The sequence below is a fragment of the Elephas maximus genome, chromosome 9 (assembly GCF_024166365.1).
Source record: "Elephas maximus indicus isolate mEleMax1 chromosome 9, mEleMax1 primary haplotype, whole genome shotgun sequence".
NCBI classification, from domain to species: Eukaryota; Metazoa; Chordata; class Mammalia; order Proboscidea; family Elephantidae; genus Elephas; species Elephas maximus.
The window spans coordinates 81,429,020-81,449,341 of record NC_064827.1 but is presented as its reverse complement, the minus strand read 5'-3'; the positions used below and the strand labels follow the sequence as shown (position 1 = coordinate 81,449,341).

Genomic DNA, 20,322 nt, shown 5'->3' with positions numbered 1-20,322 from the left:
CTGGGTGGAATTGAACCATCAATCTTTTGGTTAGCAGCTGAGTGCTTAACCGTTGCACCACCAGGCCTCCTTGAAATTGCTTCTGAAGTTTTTAATGACATAGGAAACCATTTATGATAAAAATATAATGTTAAAATTTCAAAAACAGAGTGCAACATTGTATTTCCATCTAAAAGAAACCAAACCAAACCCATTGCCCTCGAGTCAGGTCCAACTCAAAGCGACCTTATAGGACAGGGTAGAACTGCCCCATAGAGTTTCCAAGGAGCGCCTGGTGGGTTTGAACTGTCGACCTTTTGGCTAGCAGCCGTAGCACTTAACCACTACACCCCCAGGGTTTCCATTTAAGTAACGGCAAAAATATAAGCATAGAAAAATATGATCAAAAGAAAATATACCAGATATAAGCAGCTGTAGCACTTAACCACTATGCCACCAGTGTTTCCGGTGGGATAAAGAGCGATAGTTATTTCTATAACATTTTTTGCTGTTGCCTAATTTTTAAAAGAAAAAAAAATCAATTAAGACACAGTTGATTACAATAGTTAAGAACATAAACACACAAGGTCTTTGGGGTCGGCCAGGTCAGGGCTTGACTCTTGGCTTGCCACTTGCTAGTTGTGTGACCTTTGGCAAATCAATTTCTTTGTACCTTGGTTGCCTCTCTGTAAAATGGAGATCAAAGTGTCTACCTCATGGAGTGCTGTTTTGAGGATTCAATGAGATAATGCTAATAAAGTGTGTGGTGAAGTATTTGGCACAAAATTAATATTCATTGAGTAATTATTACTATTATTACCATGTATATTTAGAACTTTCATAATCAGAAAACAAGAAGTTTTATTGAAGGCAAATATGACCTTTTAAAAAAGCCCTCAATAACCAAGGCAGGGTGCAACACTGTATTTCCATCTAAAAAAAACCAAACCAAACCAGATCAAGTTCTGGGTCTAGAACTAGGGCAAAGCCCAGAGAAATCAGCATTCAGACCTTCCTAGTAAAGATACTTTTGGTTTCCAACAGCAAAACTCCCTTCAGAAGCTTAAGCTCTAAACGGCAATTTGTTATAAGAAACCAGGGTGTCTCGGGGAGTCCAGGTCATGAAGTGCCACCAGCTTTCATGACGCTTTCAGAATGGGAACTGGGACTCTAAACATGTAATCCACTCTTTATCTCCTCTCCTCTGCTTCTCTGCCTGCATCCTTCTTCTCCCTCTCTGCAGATTGTTCTCTGCTTCTCCACGTACCTGGCAAGGCATCACGCCTAAATTTACTTGTCCTCAGTTCTGACCATTTGCTGAAGATTAATTAAAAAAAAAAAATCCAAATCCCCATAGTGAGACTCTGATTGGCCCAGCTAAGGTCAGGTGACCAGTCATAGTCTGCTCAGATATGAGCAAGGGAGAGGGGGTCACAGTAAAACATGGCCCCTTTGGGCCCTGGTTTGTGGATTAGCCATACAGAGAACTTTGTAGCCTGGGCAGACACACCTCCCCTCAAAAATGCCCACTATATCCTGTGTCTGTTCATTTCTCCTCTCTGCACAGGCTTCTCTTCTTACTCGGAGTTCTTCGCCCTCCACAATTTAGGCTTAGGAAACCCTAGTGGTGTACTGGTTAAGTGTTATGGCTGCCAGCCAAAAGGTCTGCAGTTTGAATCCCCCAGGGACTCCTTGGAAACCCTATGGGGCAGTTCTACTCTGTCCTTGTAGGGCTGCTACGAGTTGGAATTGACTCGATGGCAGCGGGTTTGGTTTTTTGGTTTAGTCCACTCAGCTGTGGTGGGGAAGCATCGTGTGGTCAGTTGTGGCCTCCATATCCAGGAGTTCTGTGTAGACTATGGGTAAAATCAGTGCCCAGAGAAAGGGCTGTGGGCAGAGCACGTTCCTCAAGCACGTCACCTAAATTCTCTTTGGCTTCCTGTTGGTAACAAAACCCCAGGCCGACCCAGGTGGGCACTTCTGAATTCCAAGTTCTTGCTGGAGGAGAGAGGGGTTGACTTTTCCAGATGAAATAGGTTCTCTGGCAAAAGGTGGTCTTCGGCAGCACTTAAATCACAAAGCACAAAGGTTGAGCTAAGAAAAGCGTGATTGACTACACACGTGTGCGCACACGCACACACGCGCACTCACCCCGCAGGAATAAAGAAACAAAAGGCTAATGTATCCTTTTTTTAATTGTCATTTTACCGCTCTGCACTGCAGCCACCCCCACTCTTCCTTTGGTGACCACTTTTACAGGCTGGGGTGGGGGAGGACAGGGAACAAAGCTGGGGTCTGGCGGCCCCAAGATGCTCGGAGCCTGAGCCGGGGAGAACAAGTCACAATTACAAATTATCACAACAATTAGAGCTTGTACTTGGGAAATTGGCAAAGTAAGGAGGCCTCAGCTCCTCATTGTCAGCCGGTCTATTTCATGGTGACCTTGCTCTGGAGACGATGATATTCCTTCAGCCTGTAAACCAGGTTCAAAACAAAGAAAAATGTAAATTAACAATAACAACATGCCCTCCATTCAATTAATTCAGGCAGGAGCGGGGTGGCGGGGGGCAGCTGTTTGTTAAGATGTGTGTGAAGTTGTCTTTATTTTCCTTCCTCTCTTCCCTCTGCCACCCTGGCCCCTCCTGCCCTCTAATCAGGATAATGTAATTAATTTATCGTAGGGAGAAAACATTGCTTGTCATTGTCGAAGACAAAGCAGTTAACTGGCAATGGGAGAAATGAAGGGGCCATTATGAAAACACGGTGTGTTCTGGGCCATTTAAAAGGGTTTATAGAGCCATAAAATACAAACAGAGGGGCAGGAGGCGGGAGGTTGGTGGTGACTGTGGGCAGGAGAGTGTCCAGGGCATTCTGGATGGATTCCGTGTCTCTGGGGCTGGGGTGGCTCCAGACACAGAGGCTGGCTCTGGGAGAAGATGGTGGCTTTGTGCTTAGGGCATGCTGTCAGGGAGGGGAGAGCAACTTGCATCTTCCCAACTCCAAGCCCCATGAGAAAGAAGTTGGTGATTAAGAACCCAGAGCTGACTGACAGGGCTTCAGGACTCAGCTCCCCAGCTTCCTAGCTTGTGACCTCAGGTAAGTTACTCAACCAGTCTGGGCCCGTTTCTACAGCTGCAAATTTGTATAAGAATTAAATGAGACAACTTAAGGGAGGGCCTAGAAGTGGCTTAGTCCATGGTAGCTGCTGGTAATGACCTGGTTTGCCCTTGTACATGCCATCCCCAGGCCATGCCAAGTTGGACCGCTTGCTGCTGGGCACTGAGGCAGGTACTGTTAACATCCCCACTTTGTGACTTTCAGAGGTTCAGAGGGGGTTGAGGGAATACTGCAGAGTCAAGACTTGAACCCGGGTCTGAGCGGCCACAGAGTATGTGTCCCACCCTGCTGGGCTCTGGAGATCCACATGGCTAGGATGGTTTCCAGCTAGACCTGCAGCTCTTGTGTGGTGAGAGGAAGGCATGAGCTGAATGAAGTGACCTCTTGAGGCTCCTCTCCACTACCTGGCCACTTCTATTTCTAATCTGCCCAGGAAAAGGGCTCACATACAGGGGCCCCTATGGTTGGAGAGGGTAAGAATGAGTGTCAGAGGCAAAGGACAGGATCCAGGAACTTGGGATTCAAATGCCCAGGACCCTCTGCTCCTTATGGCTGTTGAGAGCACTCCTTCTGGCCCCACTGAGCTTGGGAGCAGGCTGAGGATGCTGTGGGCGATGGACAGGAAGGTGGGCTTGTCTAAGACTGAGCAGCGGTCAGAGCCTGTTCCCCACATCTGAGGATCTAAGGGTCCATCAGGGCCCAGAGGGTCTCACCTGAGGGAGTTGATGTTGATGAAACCGGTGGCATCGATCAGCTCATAATCACCCTGCACATTCATGCTGCAAGGAGAGAGCAGAAGCCTGTCAGCATGACCCATGGCCTTGCTCTCTGCTATGGAGGGACCGCTAGGGCTAGGCACAGCTCCTTACAAGTACCCAGGGCATTTCCTCTCCCTGTGTTGATCCAAATCCTCCCTGCACTTTGAATTCCATTTGATGGAATTGGACAGATCCAATTCAGGGAGCCCCTTACTCTGGACCGGGTACCTTGCTAGAGGCTGGAGAGCTAGACTGGCATGGCCCTGCCTCCAAGGAGAGCACAGTCGCCTCTTCCCTGCTACATAAGTGAGGGGAGGCTGGGAGTAGCGGCCCCGGCTCGGCCAGTACTTGTGTTTAGCTGCCATGGAGTCTGCCCCTGACCCATGGGGACCCCATGCACAATGGAACAAAATGCTGCCTGATCCTGTACCATCCCCATGATCACTTGTGGGTCAGATGGTTGTTATCCATAGGGTTTTCACTGGCTCATTTTTGGATGTGGATTGCCAGGCCTTTTTTCCTAGTCTGTCTTAGTCTAGAAGCTTGGCTGACACGCGTTCAGCATCACAGCAGCACAAAAGCCTCCACTGATAGTCAGGTAGTGGCTGCATTTATGAGGTGCATCGGCTGGGAACTGAACTCAGTTCTCTAAATGAGAAGGTGAGAATCCTACTGCTGAACCACCATTACCCAGCATCAGCCGGTACTAGCTGGGTGAAATCCTCCTATGAACCAGAGTGCTCTGTCCGAGCCAGCCCCATCCTTGGGGCTATGGTGGGGCTTGAAGAGGAGTGGCCATGAACAGCTGATGATGTCCAGTGGCCCAAAGGCCCAGGAAGCAAAGAACCACGCATGGGAACAGCCTTGGGTTGGACGGACAGCTTTTCTCATACTTCAGCCTCCAGCATTCACGGCAAGATTTGGCTGCTAAGTCTCCTTTCATCTTTTTGTCCAACCAGTCAGACTGTCTAATCTGTCCTTGAACCCCAGCACCCAGCACATACACACCAGCTGGTTGTGAAAAGTGCTTGGTCAGTGGCTGCTATACTCAAATGAACATATCTTTTTCCTCTATAGTTTCCACATTTCTGGATTCGCCCACCTTCATCTTTTGGGCTGTTCTCATTTAGCTGCCCTTCCAAGCTCTTCTCAACCACAGCAGAGTCATTCAAGTCCCATAGACTTGGGTATGGATCCCAGCTCCACTACCATAAATCTTACGGCAATATTCACCCTTGGAGCCTCGGTCTCCTCATCTGTGAAATGGGGCCAGTGATAGTTGGCTCTTAAAGTTATTATTGGCTCCACATGAAATAATGTAGATATTTAGCTCCTGACACATGGCAAGCACTCAATTTTGCTAATATTATTCATCCTTCACTGTTTCACTTATTTATTAAGCACCTACTGCCTGCCAGGCAGGGAGCCCTGGTGATGCCACAGTTAAGCACTTGGCTGCTAACCAAAAGGTTGGTCGTTTGAATCTATCCAGCAGCTCTGTGGGAGAAAGACCTACAGGGAAGTTCTACTGTGTCGCATAGGGTTGGTGTTGGTCAAAATGGACTTGACGGTACTTAAAAACAATGACAAAAATCTGCCAGGCACTGTGCCAGGTACTGAGGACACAGAATAAGACAGGTAAGGTGCCCACAGGGGAGCAGACGTAAGCAATCGATCACCCATTAAGCATTCCTGAAATACAACTGTGATAAGCACTGAGTCCCTGGGTGGTGCAGTTAACACGCTTGGCTGCTAACTGAAAGATTGGAGGCGTGAGTTCACAGGTGCCTCGGAAGAAAGGCCTGGTGATTTACTTCCCAAAACTCAGCCACTGAAAACCCCACGGAGTATAATTCTATTCTGACACATGGGGCCGCCATAGCAACTGGTAAGCATGATGAGGATGTGGTCCCAGGTGCCCCGGGTTCTCCATGAGGCCACCTCTAAGGCATCCAAGGGTGGGTCCTTCTGAACTGCCCAAGCCTCTCTGTTTCTCATGGCCCCTCTTTATGTCCTGCCCTGAATCAGCCCCTTGTCTTCCCATCTGAAAGTGCTGGAGATACAGAACTCCAGCCTTGGGACAAAGCAGGTCAGGGTTCTCGATGACAAGGAAGTGGCCTGTCCCCTCAAAAGCCCTCTCTGGAGAGGTGAGGTTAGGGTGGGAGACAGGGAGAGGGCGGAGCAGCTGACCCAGAGGCTGTTCCTCTGTGTGGTTGTCTCTGTGAATTGGGGATTTTTTTTTTTTTAAATAATTTTTATTGTGCTCAAGTCAGTCTGTCACATATAAACTTATATACACCTTACTACATACTCCCAATTACTCTCCCCCTAATGAGTCAGCCTGCTCTCTCCTTCCAGTCTCTCCTTTTGTGACCATTTTGCCAGTTTCTAACCCTCTCTATCCCCCCATCTCGAATTGGGAATTTTTTACAAGGACAACGGGGTCTCTGCCTTTGCCTGGCCCGGGGACTTGACTTGTTCAGGACAGGGGCTCTGCAAACCCACAAATGACCTTATCCTCACATTCACTGGGCCTTGAAGCTGGCACATGAACTCTCCATGAAGACTGAAGACGTCCCCACACCCCCACCCCTCCTTCATCTCTCTACCTCCCACCCCCCTTTCCACCTCCAACAGCCCCCTCCAGGCCTCAGGCAGAGAAGTCACCGCAGCTCACTGGAAGGGGAGAAGATGCCAGACTCCCTGGGTGTCTGCCACATAGTGCCCTCCTGCACGTGGAGTAAGTGCTTCAGAAGGCCAGGACCAAGCACATCTGCCTCCTCAAATCCCTTTTCAGACCTTGGTCGTGCACGATAAACAAGGCTCAACATCCCCCACCCCCCAACACACAAACTTGAACATGCTTTCCAAATCTGGCCTCCCCCACCCTCCAAATCTCCCCCTCCCCTTTGGAGGGATCCCTGTGCTCAGCTCAGGGAGCAGGCAGGGCGAGGAATTCCCTCCTCCCTGTCCCTTGCCCCTAACAGATAAGCAGTTGTCTTCACCTCCATCTCTCACGTGTCAAAACAAAGTCTTCCATCCCTGTCCCCAAAATGGGTCCTTCCAGACTGCCCCAGCTGCCCTTGCAAAGAGGGCCCACACCCAGGGACAAACTTGTCTCCCAAAGCTGCTGAAGAGTTCCAAGAGGTGTTTCTCAGGAATTGAACAACCTCTTTTTAAAATTGTGGTTGGGGTGGGGTGGGGGGGAGGTGGAAAAGAGTTTACAATGATTTCTTTTTTAACCTCCCCTGACGGTCTACAGAAAACCTCTGTGCTTTTATTTTTGCTCATTCGAGTGGCTCTGACCTGCTCTATAATTACGTTACTTTCTACCTACTGTGCCGCGGCATTTCCAGCTCTGCTACCTCTCGCGGCTTCCTCGCTGGTCCCTGTGATGCTGTCACTCAAGGGCTTTCAAGTCAGTGATGTAGAAATCAAAAAGAAAAGGGAAATGGTCGGAGACACAGTGAGAATAAATGTTCCTGCTTTTCTCTCTTTTTTTCCCCTTTCCCTTTTTACTTTATTCATTTAATCTCCCTGAGTGAGACTGCAAGGCTTAATGAAGGGTTGGACAGATTATTAGAGGCTGTTGATTTGGAGGGGGAGGGAAGAAAGAGCCAGAGAGAGAAAGAGAGAAGATAATTTGACATTTACCCCGACTGATCTAAACTGACTCAGTTATATTTATGGCTTATAAAGTGTTTAGAAAGATTGAAGGGGGGAGAAACTCAACACGGCAAAGAGAAGGGAAAGGAAAAATAATATTGGCTGCCAAACAAAACTCGTACTTTAATTCCCATCTGGCCTCCGGGAGAGAAGAGCTGGCTTCAGCCTGAGAGAAGCTGGGCCTGGGACCTGCGTCAGGTGGTGCCATCACACAGGGGTCTGCCCCCACCTCTTGCTTGGCCAAGTGACCTCCAGAGGAGGCCACTCTCTCATTCATGATACAAGCACAGTGGCAGCTAATAGTCAACTCCTACCTTTGACTCATAGGGTTTTCATGGACTCAAACATACCAGTAATCATGGAGATGGCATAGGACTGAGCAATGTTTTGTTCTGTTGTACCTAAGGTCGCTATGAGTAGGAGCTGACTCAACGGCAAGTAACAACGACAACACCACCTTTGACCCATCCCACCAGGGTTTTTCTCTTACTTCTTGGCAAGTTCCTTCTTAGCCACCCTCTGCCTGGCTAGTCAACAGGGAAGCTCAAGGTTACACCCTGGGATCAAACCTTTTTTGTCCCCTTGGATGGTCTCCTCTTGGCCCATGGCTTCAAAGAACATAGAAATGCCTATGACTCTCCAATGTCTTCACTCGCTCAGGTTTCTCCTTAACTCCAGACTCATGAGTTCAATGGCCAACTAGATAGTTCTTCTTGGCTATCTCAAAGGATGCCCATACTCATGATGTCCAAATCTAAATTCATGATCTTTTCCAGGAACATTCCTCAACTCAGTGATTGCCACCAACAAGTATCCAGCTGCTCACACCAAAAAACAGGGTGATTCTGAACACCTTCCCTCTCCCTCCAATCCAAGCCCTTTTGATTCCACCTCTTAAATACCTGTCAAATCTGTCAGCTTCTCTCTATTCCAAGAACCATCAATATGGCTCAAACTACCAGCATTTCCCGTAGGGTATCGTTGCTTCTACCCTTGCCAGCTTCCCTCACACTTCAACCCATTCTCCAGAGCAGAGGAAAGGATCTCTAAAAACACAGATCTGATCATGCCCTTCCATTGCTGAGTGCCTTTATGATCTGGCTCTGGACCTTCCCCCCTGGCCCTTCAGCCCCCGTGTTCTTATAGTGCCTGGGATGTGCCAGGCTCTTCCAAAGCTCAAAACCTTTGCACGTGCTCTCCCTGAAAGTCCTCCCCATTTTGCCTGGTTAACTCCTTTCTTTCAGAGATCTGCTCAAAGATAACTTCCTCAGGGAAGCTTTTCCCCAACCCCAATTATTATACCCAACTGGAGTATCCTGTACTTTCTTCATACGTCATAGCATGTCATCAACTTCTCTAATTCTACATTTGTGTTATTATTTCAGTGATGCCTTTCTCCCCATCTAGCCTGTAAGCTCCACATATGTGCCAAGGACATAAATGGTGTCGAATGCTCTTCATGACCATTTCCCCCATGTTCCACATAGCACCTGACGTGTGCTCAGGCACATGTTTATTGAGAGAAGCCAGTTAGAAGAGGCAATGGGCATGAGGGCCTGGTGCCCAGTGCAGGGCAGGATGAGGTAAGCATGCCCTCTGGGAGGGGTAGGGTGAGGGGTAGGGCACCTACCTCACCAGCTCCTCATTGTACAGCGACAGTGGGGACTCCCGACTGAGAATGTACACCTGGCCCTTGAAGACAGATACCTGCACCTTCCCTTCTACCCGCTCCTGGGACTTGGCGATGCAGTGTCGGACAAACTCACACTCAGGGCTGTGCCAGAAACCTGCAGGAGGAGAAGTGAGGGTGCTAGGGCCAGGGCAAGGAGAGGAACTCAGGTACAGGAGGGATGAGCCAAGCCCCGCCCCACCACAGCAGACCCTGCCCACTGGGTTGTGACTGCCTGGTCTTGATCTCCCCATGAGTCTTGGGGCTCTGGAGGACAGACTGGGTTAGTCTTGTTTGCTGCTGTGTTCCGAACCAGTGTGAGCTCGTAAATGATTAAGCCAAGGAACCATGCCCACAGTGCCCCTGTCCCGTAGCCTTGAAAGGGTCCTGTGGGTAAGAAGGGTCAGAAGGAGGGGAGCTAACCCACTGCTTCATGCCACAGACAGGCGCTGGGGACACAGTGGTGAAGGGACCCCATCCCTTGCCCACAGGGAGCCCCATTCTTGTGAGGGAGGCAGACAATTATCAGGCAGGAGACCTCAGATGACACCTGGATTCAGAGAGCCCAGGGTTAAGCGATGGATGTGCCCAATATGGGCAGCTGGGGGGTGGCTGGGAGTCAGCCAGACCATGTGTGTGGCCTTCACGTCTCTTTCTGTGACTCCATTTCCTCATCTGTTCAGTGGGAATGACACCTATCTCTTTCCTCACAGGACCAGAAGTCCCCTAAAGAGTGTGGACCCTGGGGCTGCTGTGAACACTGCCACCCAGGTAATTCAAAACCTGAGACGAGTTCACCCCTTAGGATAGGCAGGGACCATGGAAATCAGTAAATAGTGTCCATATAACATTATTTGCACATGCAAATGTGATGTTTTTACATATATAAACAGAAGCACTAAGCGAAACTCTTTATCTGGATTCACTCTAAATCTTCCTAAAACAACCCTATGAGAAAAGCTCTCTTTGCCTTTCTTTATAAGTGAGGAAATGAGGCTCAGGAAAGTTGAAAAAACTTCTCTAATCACACAGTTGATAAGGGAAGAGGAGGGATTTGACCTCAGCTGGCCCAAGTTGTCAAGACTCTGCTTCATATAATTATCTTGGAGCTTTCCTCTCAGGGGCTGGAGCATCCCTCAGTTTGCAGGTCAGGGCAGGAAGTGCCTGAGCAGCGTGCTATCTCCTTCCTCACCCAGGCCCTGTCCCCAGGCTCCAGAGCCCTAAGGGCCAAGGAGGGCAGGGTGATCAGTTCCCGGCTGAAGAGCTCATACCTCGAGGACAGGTAGGCTCAGACCCTCAGACAGCTGGCTCCTCCTTGCTAGTCTAGCTAAGAAAGCCAAGGCCTGAGGGGCAGGCAGAAGGGTGACGGTCAGGATTAGGGGAGGGACAGGGTGGGCGTAAGGTTTCTCTGAAACAGAGCTGGGAAGGTGAGCCCACCTGGGCAGCTGCAGGGCCAGATGGTGTGCGATCTCCTGCCCTGATAAAGGGCCGGGTCAGCCCAGGGTCTGTGGCTATTGTTGGCAGCTCAGGCCTCTGGGGGCACCTGCTGAGGCTGTCCATGGGAAAGGCGAGCAGACCTTCTCTGGGGTGGGATCCATTGCCTTGCAGAGGTGGTGGAGGCGAGCCCTCAGTTCACATCCCAGCCCCACGCTGACAAGCAATATAACCTGTGGTGCCTTAATTTCCTCATTTGCAAATGAGATAATACTACTAACCACACTCCAGCTGGATTGTGTGGGTTCAACGAGAAGGCAATGTAGGTGGCTAAGCATTCTGAATTTGCAATGTGAACAGCATTGATGACCTATGTCAACCCTCACGGTATGCCCAAAGGCAGATGCCCAGAGAGGGAAAAGGCCTATCCAAAGACACACAGTGTGAGAGTCTCAACTGAAGTCTCCTAACTCTTGGTGGAGCCCCCTGGGTGGTGCAAATTTAATGCACTTGGCTGCTAACTGAAAGGTTAAAGGTCTGAGTCTACCCAGAGGTGTCTTGGAAGAAAGGCCTGGCAGTCTATTTCCAAAAAATCAGACACTGAAAACCCTACAGAGCACAGTTCTACTCTGGCACATATGGGGTTGCCATGAGTTGAAATCAACTCAGCGGCAACTGGGCCTGGGAACTCTAGCCCAGGGCTTTTCCCAACACACCATGAGACCGCTGTGGGAGGGGACACTGAAGTCCTCCTCCCCCACACTCCAGTGTCCTGGGCCAGGCCATCTTCTGACTAAGTCTGGATAATTAGCCCATTAAGTTCCCAGGCTGGAAGACAGACTGGAGATGAGGCCAGAGATAGGAAGGACAGAGATACCTCAGGGAGCCTCCTGGCCTGAGCTTTATCTCCAGGATCACTGCCTCCCCCTCCCCCAGGGGGGTCTTCTGCTCAGATTTCTTTTTCCAGTGGATCCAGACTTGGGTGGGGGACAATAAGCCTGGAGCTTGATGCATATGGGGGTGGGGGGTGGGAAGAAGACCCTGAATGTCCTGAGTCTGTGATGCACCTTGGGAGATGCACCAGGCCTGGGGCTGGGCCAGAGAGGTCCCCCCACGCAGTGCGGCCAAGCTCCAGCTAAGCACTCTACACACAGGATCCTTTCTAATTCGGAGAACAACTGAACTGTCTGTGGAGTTATGCATTATCTGAAGAAACTGAGGCAAGGAGAGAGGAGGTGAGCTAAGCCCCCTGAAATCAGATGCTCCACGGAGACCCTTCAGGGATGCTGTCCTCACTGAAGCCTGGGCCCTGTCAGGTTGACCCTATGGGCTGGGGCGAGGGTGTCTTCGGATGGAGGCTGCTCCTCGAGGCAGGGAGTCTGCCCGAACCCTAACAGCTAGACCAGAACTGTTGGGAAGGGGTGGGAGGAGAGGGAGATGGAAGTCAGACACAGACACACAGATGCGGGGAGGCGGTGGATTAGGGCTGAGGTCACAGGAGCCAGAGCATCTAGGAGTAGGGGTGGGGCAAGAGGGCTGCCTCATGCCTCAGTTTCCCCATCTGTGCAAAGAGACCACAGGGGCCCTGGGGAAGCCCAGTGCTAGAGCAGAGTAGTGGGCTGTATAACCACGGAGCTAGGAAGCACTGGGAAGAGACCCTGGGGTCCCTTCATTTTACAGGCGGCAAAACGGAGGCTCAGGGAAGTGACAGACCTGCCCAAGATCATAAACAAAGCCAGAAGCAAGGCCCCCAGAGTCCTGCCTCCAGACCTGGAAATCATGCCAGCATTTGTAGTTATTTAACACATTGCCCCAAAGTGTCAGACGGTGTTCTAGATATGTTACAAATATTATTGGTTAAAATTCTATGAGACAGGTAGCATCATGTTCCCATTCTTCAGATGAGAAAACTGAGGCAAAGAGACATTAAGTACCTTGCTCAAGCCAACCACTGCTTTGTAACATTCACGTATCGCTAATCTGAGAGATCATATCAAACAGCCCCTCTGAGCCAACCTTGACTTCTGTGGGGGCCTAGACTTCAGGAGGACAGCAGTAAGGTTAATAGTAATAACTACCTGGGACAAGCCCTCTCTCCCTTACCCTCTCTCCACACCTCTCCACTCTGGTTTTGTTTTTTTTCAAACTTCCTAATCATGGTGACTCATCTTGTGATTTGGAAGGTTCCATGGGTGACAGCAGACACTCACCCTAGTAGTCAGGTACAGAGGCACTGCCCCCACAGCCAGGGCCAAGCTGTGCCTCAGACACCAGGGCCTTCCTGGCTATACCGTGCCCCCTCGATTAGCCCTTTCTGATGGCCTAGCCCACCTCCATACCTCCTCTGGGCTCTACTGGGGCATCTGAGAAGTTGGCCTCTGAAGACAGTCTATCCTGGGCTCAAAACTGTGGAAACTTGGGCGAGTGTCTTTGCCCCACCCCGGGCCTCAGTTTCCTCACCTCTGTGAGCTGAGATTAGACAATACCCACCCAAGGCCCCTCTTGGAGCCTGGCAGCCAGAGAACATGGCTAGTGGCCGCAGCATCGGCTGCCCCCACTCACCCTCCTGACGCCTTGCCAGTGCCCAGGCCAGGTGCTCTCATCTCCACTGGGTGTGCCACGTTCTAATGACTCTCCCATTTTATAACCAAAATCCACCTTTGAGCGTTTAAATCCTGCAGAGCAAGAGAGCCCGCAGGAGACAATGGTATTTAAACACCTGCCTGTACCTGGAGAGGGGGGAACGGGCTTCAAAGCTGCCAGGAACAATGGGAGGGAGAAATGAGGCCAGCCAATAACCACTGAGCCCTCTAAATCCCAAGATGAGTTACAGTGATTAGGAGGTTTAAAAGGAAACAAAACCTCAGAGGGCAGGGGAGGAAGGGAAAGGCTCTGGCAGTAGGCTCCTCCCAGGTAGTTATGATGAACATTAACTTATATTAACATTAAGTTCCACCCTGCCTACGGCCAGGCCCCCACAGATGCCAAGGCTGGCCTCCATCAGCAGCAGCCTGACCCCCCTACAGCTCAGAGGGGCTGTTTGGTGATTTCCAAAATTAGCGATACGGGAATGTCATAGAGCAGAGGTTAGCAAACTTCTCCTGTAAGGGCCAGATAGTAACTATTTTAATATTTTAGACTCCGCGGGTCATTTGGTCTCTGTTACAACTACTCACTTCTGCTGCTATAGTGGAAACCAACCACAGATAGCACGCGAAAGCACTAGTGTGGCTGTGTTCCAATAAAAACTATTGATGGACACTGAGATTTGAATCTCATATAATTTTTCATGTGTCACAAATATCCTTCTTTTGCTCTTTTTTTTCAACCATTTAAAAATGTAAAAACCATTCTTGGCTCGCAGGCGGAACAAAAACTGGCAACAGCTTGGCGCATGGACCGTGGTTAGCAGACTCCTGTCAGGCAACACTAGGGAGGGACCTGGAGTCAGGAGACCTGGATTTCAGCTCTGTGACATCAAGTCACCACACCTGGAAAGTGAGGACCCACCCACGTAGGGCTAGTGGGAGCTCAGATGCTACTAATGTCCACCGGTCCTTCCACGCAGGGCTGGGGGTACGGTGCCCGCCCTGTGTTTTGTGGTTAAGCTCTGACTCATGCAGTGCTCAGGCCTGGGTCTGAGCTCTTGGTCAAGGGAGCCTTTGCCCTTGAGACAGTTCATGTAGTATCTACAGGTTCTGTCTGGAGACAGTCTGACCTGGGTTCAAACCTCAGCTTGGCCACTTCCAATTTAGTAACTTTGAGCTACTTCCCCTTCTGAGCCTCAGTTTCCTCATCTGTAAAATGAGCTGTGGATCTTCTAGGAAAGTTAGGACTCCATGGGACAGTGCCTGTTGTCCCCACAGCGACGAGTGCCTTGCATGTACTGATAAAAGTTGGCTGCCATTGTAATGACACCGTGATGTTTCCCAGGCCTCACCAGAGTCATATAGATCCCAGGTGAGGGGGCGGCTAGGCACCTCAGGAGGGCACTCCAAGAACACATTGTGTCCTGACATCCCCTCTCCTCTCCCTCTTCCCCTGGCCTCTCTCAACCTCATTCAACCTCCATCCCTCTGGTTCTCCAGTAGGATGGCAATGGAGGGGCAGGACTGGCAGGAAGGCACCATTTTGATAGGGAGGGGAGGGCAAGGCCAGGGAGGCAGAAAGGGTGGTGGTGGGGGGCTTGGGGGCCTGGGTGGGCAGCTGCAGAGGCTTACATACCGGTGTACACCAGCTCGGCGAATTTCAAGCCCAGGCCTTGTTTGATTTTGCGCACTTCCCGATCCATGGTGAAGGCCTCGATGTCTAAATGAGCGTGGTAAAGGATCGTCCCTGCTGGGGTCTCGTAGATACCTAGCCATTTTTCCAGGCAGGGGGAAAGGAGAAAAAAGAGAGAAACACATGAAACCCAAACTGTCAGCAAATGACAAAAAAAAAAAAATAATAATAATGACTCGTCTGACAGGAGACAAGCCGGTCGGACCCATTCACTCCCAGCTTGCTGCAAAGTGCATCTGTCATTATGTTCATGCTGGGGCCACGACAGTCCACTCTGCAGCTTGTGGAGAAAATGTCTAGATGCCCCCCTTTGAAGAGGCCCTCAGATGTTGGAAAATGACAGGGTTTCGGAACAGTTCCCCCCTCCTTCCCAATGCATGCCCACCGGCCTGCAGCTGAAAACCTGTAATTAAACCAACTATGGTGGAGCCCAGGGCCCCAAATATCCCTTCCTCCCTTCCACCAGGGAGCCAGGGGTTGGGAACAACTGCACACACATGCACACATGTGTACACATGTGCACACATATGCCGGCTTCCACTGGTGGCTCCCCTGCAGCCGCGTCTCTCCAGAGAACCCTTGACTGCTGAGGTGGCGGAGGGCTTGAGCAATCACCTGCGTGGCCTCCACTGTACACATGCAGAAGGGATTGGCCCCAGGTGGGCTGGGAATGGAATCTAGGTGTCCAAGTTCCTCACTAGTGTTGTCTGCCGCCTGGTGCGTCAACTGGTCATGGAAGCCCAAACCCAGAGGCCTGGGGGGGTTCTTGCTCAGGCCCCCTCCCCCTCACCTCAGGCCCAGTGCCTCCATTTGAAAAGTAATCTGTTTGGACCACGTGGTCTCCAAAGTGACATGGAGGCGCCTGGTCCTGGGAGGAAGGTCAAATTAGTAGCACCACGCTACATTTGAGGAAACTGAGGCACCAACCTCACATGATTCCAGACTCCCTCTTACCCCAGCCTTGGGCAAACCTGCTCTGTGTCCCCTATCCTGATGAGGAGAGACAATAACTGCCTCTACCCCAACTAATTCTACCCCACAAGGTTCCTTTCTTCCCACCACATAATATTACAGCATTAAAAGGGCACGTTTTCATTTATCCTGAAACCACTGTCTTCCTGTACTGGCTGCTTTAAAATTACAGGAAAGGCCTTCTGGAATCAACCTGGTTAGTGTTTTCCTAACTTTTAGCCGCAAACCCATTTTTCAATCACAGTCTTAGGCAGAAGTCCAGCATAGACAGCCAAGGCCCTGCCAGGGGGAGCAGAGGCCCCTCTGTAAATCCTGGGCTCCACTGAGGAGTCCTTAAATCACTGATCTGGTCTAAGATGCCATTTTACGGATGGGAAAACTGAGGCCTGAAAAGGGAAGTGATTTGCCCAAAGTCACCTAGCTGACTAGAGAGGGAGTCAGGACCAGCATCTGGCTTTCCCACCTCTGCTCCAAGTTGTCTCTCAGGGCCTTTGGCAGAAGTGACCAAATTCTGATCAAAGCACCAAAGGAAGTGTGCAAGTCTGAATGCTGAGGTAGCAGAAGAGAAGTCTGAGTTTTTACTGTGGTCCCAGGTGTTCCCAAGGAAAGAGAACCTCTCTGGGGCTTGGTTTTCTCATCTGTAAGCCCCTGATATCCCAGTCTCAGGGGTCATATATATGTATGTAAAGCCCGTACAGTCCCAGACCAGGTGTTGATATGACTATAGCCAAACCAAGTCCACTTCCATTGAGTCGGCTTCGGCTCATAGCAACCCTATAGGACACAGTAGAACTGCCCCATAGAGTTTCCAAGGAATGCCTGGTGGATTTGAACTGCCAACCTTCTGGTTAGCAGCCGTAGCACTTAGCCACTATGCCACCACGGTTTCTGATATGACTATACGGTGTCACAAAAGAGACGACCCTGCATCTCTTGTGTGGGACGCAGCTCTTAGGCCACCTCTACTGTTCTGAATCGAGTTGTGATCTTTGAGTGGAAAATGGCCTCCTCAACAGCAAAACACCAGTGTCCCCAAGTTTATGTACAAGGCCCAAGCCCTCAGCCTCTACAGAGCTCCTCAGGCCTTCACTCAGCCTCAGCTTTCCTCTTGCAAAGACAGCTGAAACACACTTGACTATCCATTCCTGCAGAGTGGCTCAGAGCACAACTCAAAAGGGGCAGGAAGACTGATGGAGGTGGAGACAGACATAGATGCCTGAGAAAAGCTGCTGCTGACACCAGAGAACAGGACGGAAACAAAAAACCTATGAAAAGTAGACCCAAGAACTTGACACAGAGCCAGGGTTGTTCCATGCGAGGGCAGTGTGATTTCACAGAGCAAGTTGCTCCTGATGGCTCCAAGCCACCGGGAAAGGCCTAGTGGTTCAGCAGCCTGTTTACAAAGATGGACGTGTGCAGGACGTTTGGAATTATTGGTCTCCAAAATGGCAGAAATAACAACAATGTTAAAGGGCCAAGTTATCAGTTATCTTAGAAACTTTATCACTAAGAATAATGTAATTTCCCAAGAGCTACCACAAGCCAGATTATCGACAAAGGCCTGTCGGTGTCCTCATCCTGGCACACACTAAGAACTCAATATTTATTGGGTTGGAAACTAGCCTTCTAATGTGTATTGCCACGCTTTGGAAAAACTCAGAAACTTGCAAAGCTAGTCCTTATATGGGCCAAAGATAGTGCCACCCCAGGTGAAGCAGACCAATGGCAGGAGCCTTCTTCATTTTCAGCTCCTGGGGGAACCAGGGGAAACCCTGGTGGCATAGTGGTTAAGTGCTACGGCTGCTAACCAAAGGGTCAGCAGTTCGAATCCTCCAGGGGCCCCTTGGAAACTCTATGGGGCAGTTCTACTCTGACCTATAGGGTTGCTATGAGTTGGAATCAACTTGATGGCGCTGGGTTTGGTATGGTTTTGGTTTGGGGGAACCAGGCCTCCCGTTTTTCTGTCTGTGGCTGAATCAACTGTAGGCCATCCTCCAAGCTGCATTTGCAGGGTTGGGGCTTGGAGCTAGAAGTCCCACAGCAACTTACACCTGCACAGGTCGTGGCCAGTGTGCCTTCATATGCGATCTCGGCCCTTCTAGGCCCCCTCTTTGAGCCCCAGGCAAGTGGTGCTGCTCTTACATTCTAACTTCCATTGAGACCTGCCTGGAGGGTGAATATCCGGACACATTCTCTTCCTAGTACAGCATACATACTGATGGTTTTGGCTCTAAAACACTCTAGGCCAGCACCACAAAATCATCTCCCAACAGCCCAGAGGGAGAAGACAGGCAGGGTGCAAAGCTAGGAGGGATTTCTACTTTCTAGGGAGGAAGGGACGTGACTTGCCCAAGGTCTCCCTGCTTATGGCCTATCACAGCTGTCCCCAGGAAAGCCAGGCCACCATAGGGAGCAGAGAGTGCCTTTTCCCGAGCCCACAGCACCAGGCTCCACAGTTGTCAACCCTCCAAGGCAGCCTCAGGAAGGGTCGTGAGCAAGAAGAAAAGCCAACAGCCAGTAAACACACCAGCCCAATTAATATTCCTACTTCTTTTCTTAGAAGGTGTTAAAGTTAATTGGCACTGATCAAAAAGCTTGTTTTGGGGTTGCTGCTTTCACGTGTGCCTGTGTGTGTGAGTGTGTGTGTGCGCATTTTAAAGATCTTCTCTCTCTTCTCCACAGGGGCAGGGGGTACAGATGATTTCTGGGTATTTCTTCTGGAAAAAAAAAAAATGACTTAAAAAAAAAAAACGGTGACAGAAACCTGATGCTAAAAGACTACAGATTTAGGCTTTTGACAGTCAGCATACAAACCACTGTGCAAAAAGGAGGAAATGACAGCTGAGTCTTGGTGTCGCTGTGGAAGAGACAGCAGACATCTTCAGAGTGACATGCACAGCGGCTCCGAGTGTCTATTTTCATCTCCCGGTGTTTACAGGAAAGAGACAGACGTGTCAGCAGTCTCAGTGGAGCAGCTTCAGTCACACCATAATTACTGCCAAGAAGGGGGGAGATGGGGAGAAGGGCGAGGAGCTGGGGTGGCCAGGCGGGGGTGGAGGGTGAGCTAGTGGACCAAGGAGGAAGAGGTAGGGACCAAAACAGCTGCTGTGGCTTAAATTCTTCTCATCTGTTCCCACGGCTGCCAGGTTAGCTTGGATTGAGCAATTTGGCAGAATCGAGTGGGATCTGGCAACTCACGGGGAGCCTGGGGCACATGGACCAGCACTGCGAGAACCCACCCCCATCCCTCAACACCTCCCTAATCTTTCCAAGAGGCTCTGGTCCTTTGGGAAAACAGTATCCAGAGAAAGGGATTTAGAAAGGACAGGGGAAGGGAGGTTGGCTGGAGCCCAGCAGCTCCCCTCATGGGTACCAGGGCTGAGGATGGAGGCAGTTGCCATGGTGATGGGGAAGCAGCCAGGGTGGGACTATCCTCCACGCTCCTGTTGCCTTGCGGGCCCCATCCTGGGGATCTGGGTAGACCTCTAGAGTTGTCCACCCCACATCTCTGAGACTGTGAACCCCTTTGCTTCACAGACCTCCTTCACTCCCCTTCTGGGCCCAGAATGTTCTATCTGAGCCGAACCTCTGGGCGAGAGGCTCTTGTACCTTCTTGGCCAAAGAGTGGAGGAGCAAGGAGAAAGTGAGATAGGAGGAGAGGATGGGGGAAAGAGGCGTATGCAAAGAAAAGGGTAGACTGAAGAGGAGAAAGTAGGCAATGAGGGAGGAGGGAGGAGGAAAGGGGAGAGAGAAGCAGGGAGTCAGCAGAGGTAGAGGAAAGAGAGGAGCTAGGAAGGAAAGTAAGAGGAGGTGGAAGGCAGAGGTGAGACAGGTGGGGCAGGGCTGTGAGGAGAGATGGGAGGTGGCTGGAGAAATCTGGGCCAGAGAGGAGGAAGAAGGTGAGCAAAGGACATGCACTGGCTTTTCCCCTGCTTCCCTCCTGCCTGCCTTGCCCCCGCTTCTCTTCCCCACTGATTTCATTTACTTCACTTAATTAGCCCCCCTCCAGAGTTAAAAAGATAATGTGATAATGACGACTGTGAACAGCCACAATACTGCAAAAGCTACTCCACCTGCAGCTTTCCCAGCCCCCCTGCCCCTCTGACCCCTGGGCCCCAAGCACTGCTGACCAGGCTGCCCAGACCCAGGGCACTAAGGCTGCTCCGCTCCCTATCCACACCCCCCTCCCCAGAAAAAAACAAGTCCTTAATGAATTTCAATTATGAGCTTTGTAAAATCAATACAAATGACATTTTTCTCTTGTACACCAAGATACGGATAATAGTATCTTCCTGGCTCTACCCTCAACATAACTGACGATTAATGGCTTCTGCCCTTAGTATGCACTTAATAAAAACCGTATCGCGGGGGAAATCCACGACGCTTCCGCAGGAGCCTGAATTTACTGCCCCCACTCTTTCTCTTTCTCACCAACTAACTATTTCG

The 20,322-nt window shown here is 50.4% G+C and overlaps 1 protein-coding gene across 3 annotated transcripts in view; it reads right to left on the bottom strand.

The window, feature by feature from the left end:
- Positions 1-2,139: 2,139 nt before the first annotated feature.
- ASS1 (argininosuccinate synthase 1) overlaps positions 2,140-20,322 on the bottom strand; it is a 54,977-nt gene continuing 36,794 nt past the window's right edge. For all 3 annotated transcript variants that reach the window (XM_049896997.1, XM_049896998.1, XM_049896999.1), the window contains 4 exons: positions 14,848-14,979; positions 9,151-9,307; positions 3,810-3,875; positions 2,140-2,452 (listed from right to left, as the gene is read on the bottom strand). In XM_049896997.1, coding sequence (XP_049752954.1) covers positions 2,407-2,452; positions 3,810-3,875; positions 9,151-9,307; positions 14,848-14,979 — 401 coding nt within the window. In that variant the 3' untranslated portion in view covers positions 2,140-2,406. The remainder of the gene's footprint in view (positions 2,453-3,809; positions 3,876-9,150; positions 9,308-14,847; positions 14,980-20,322) is intronic.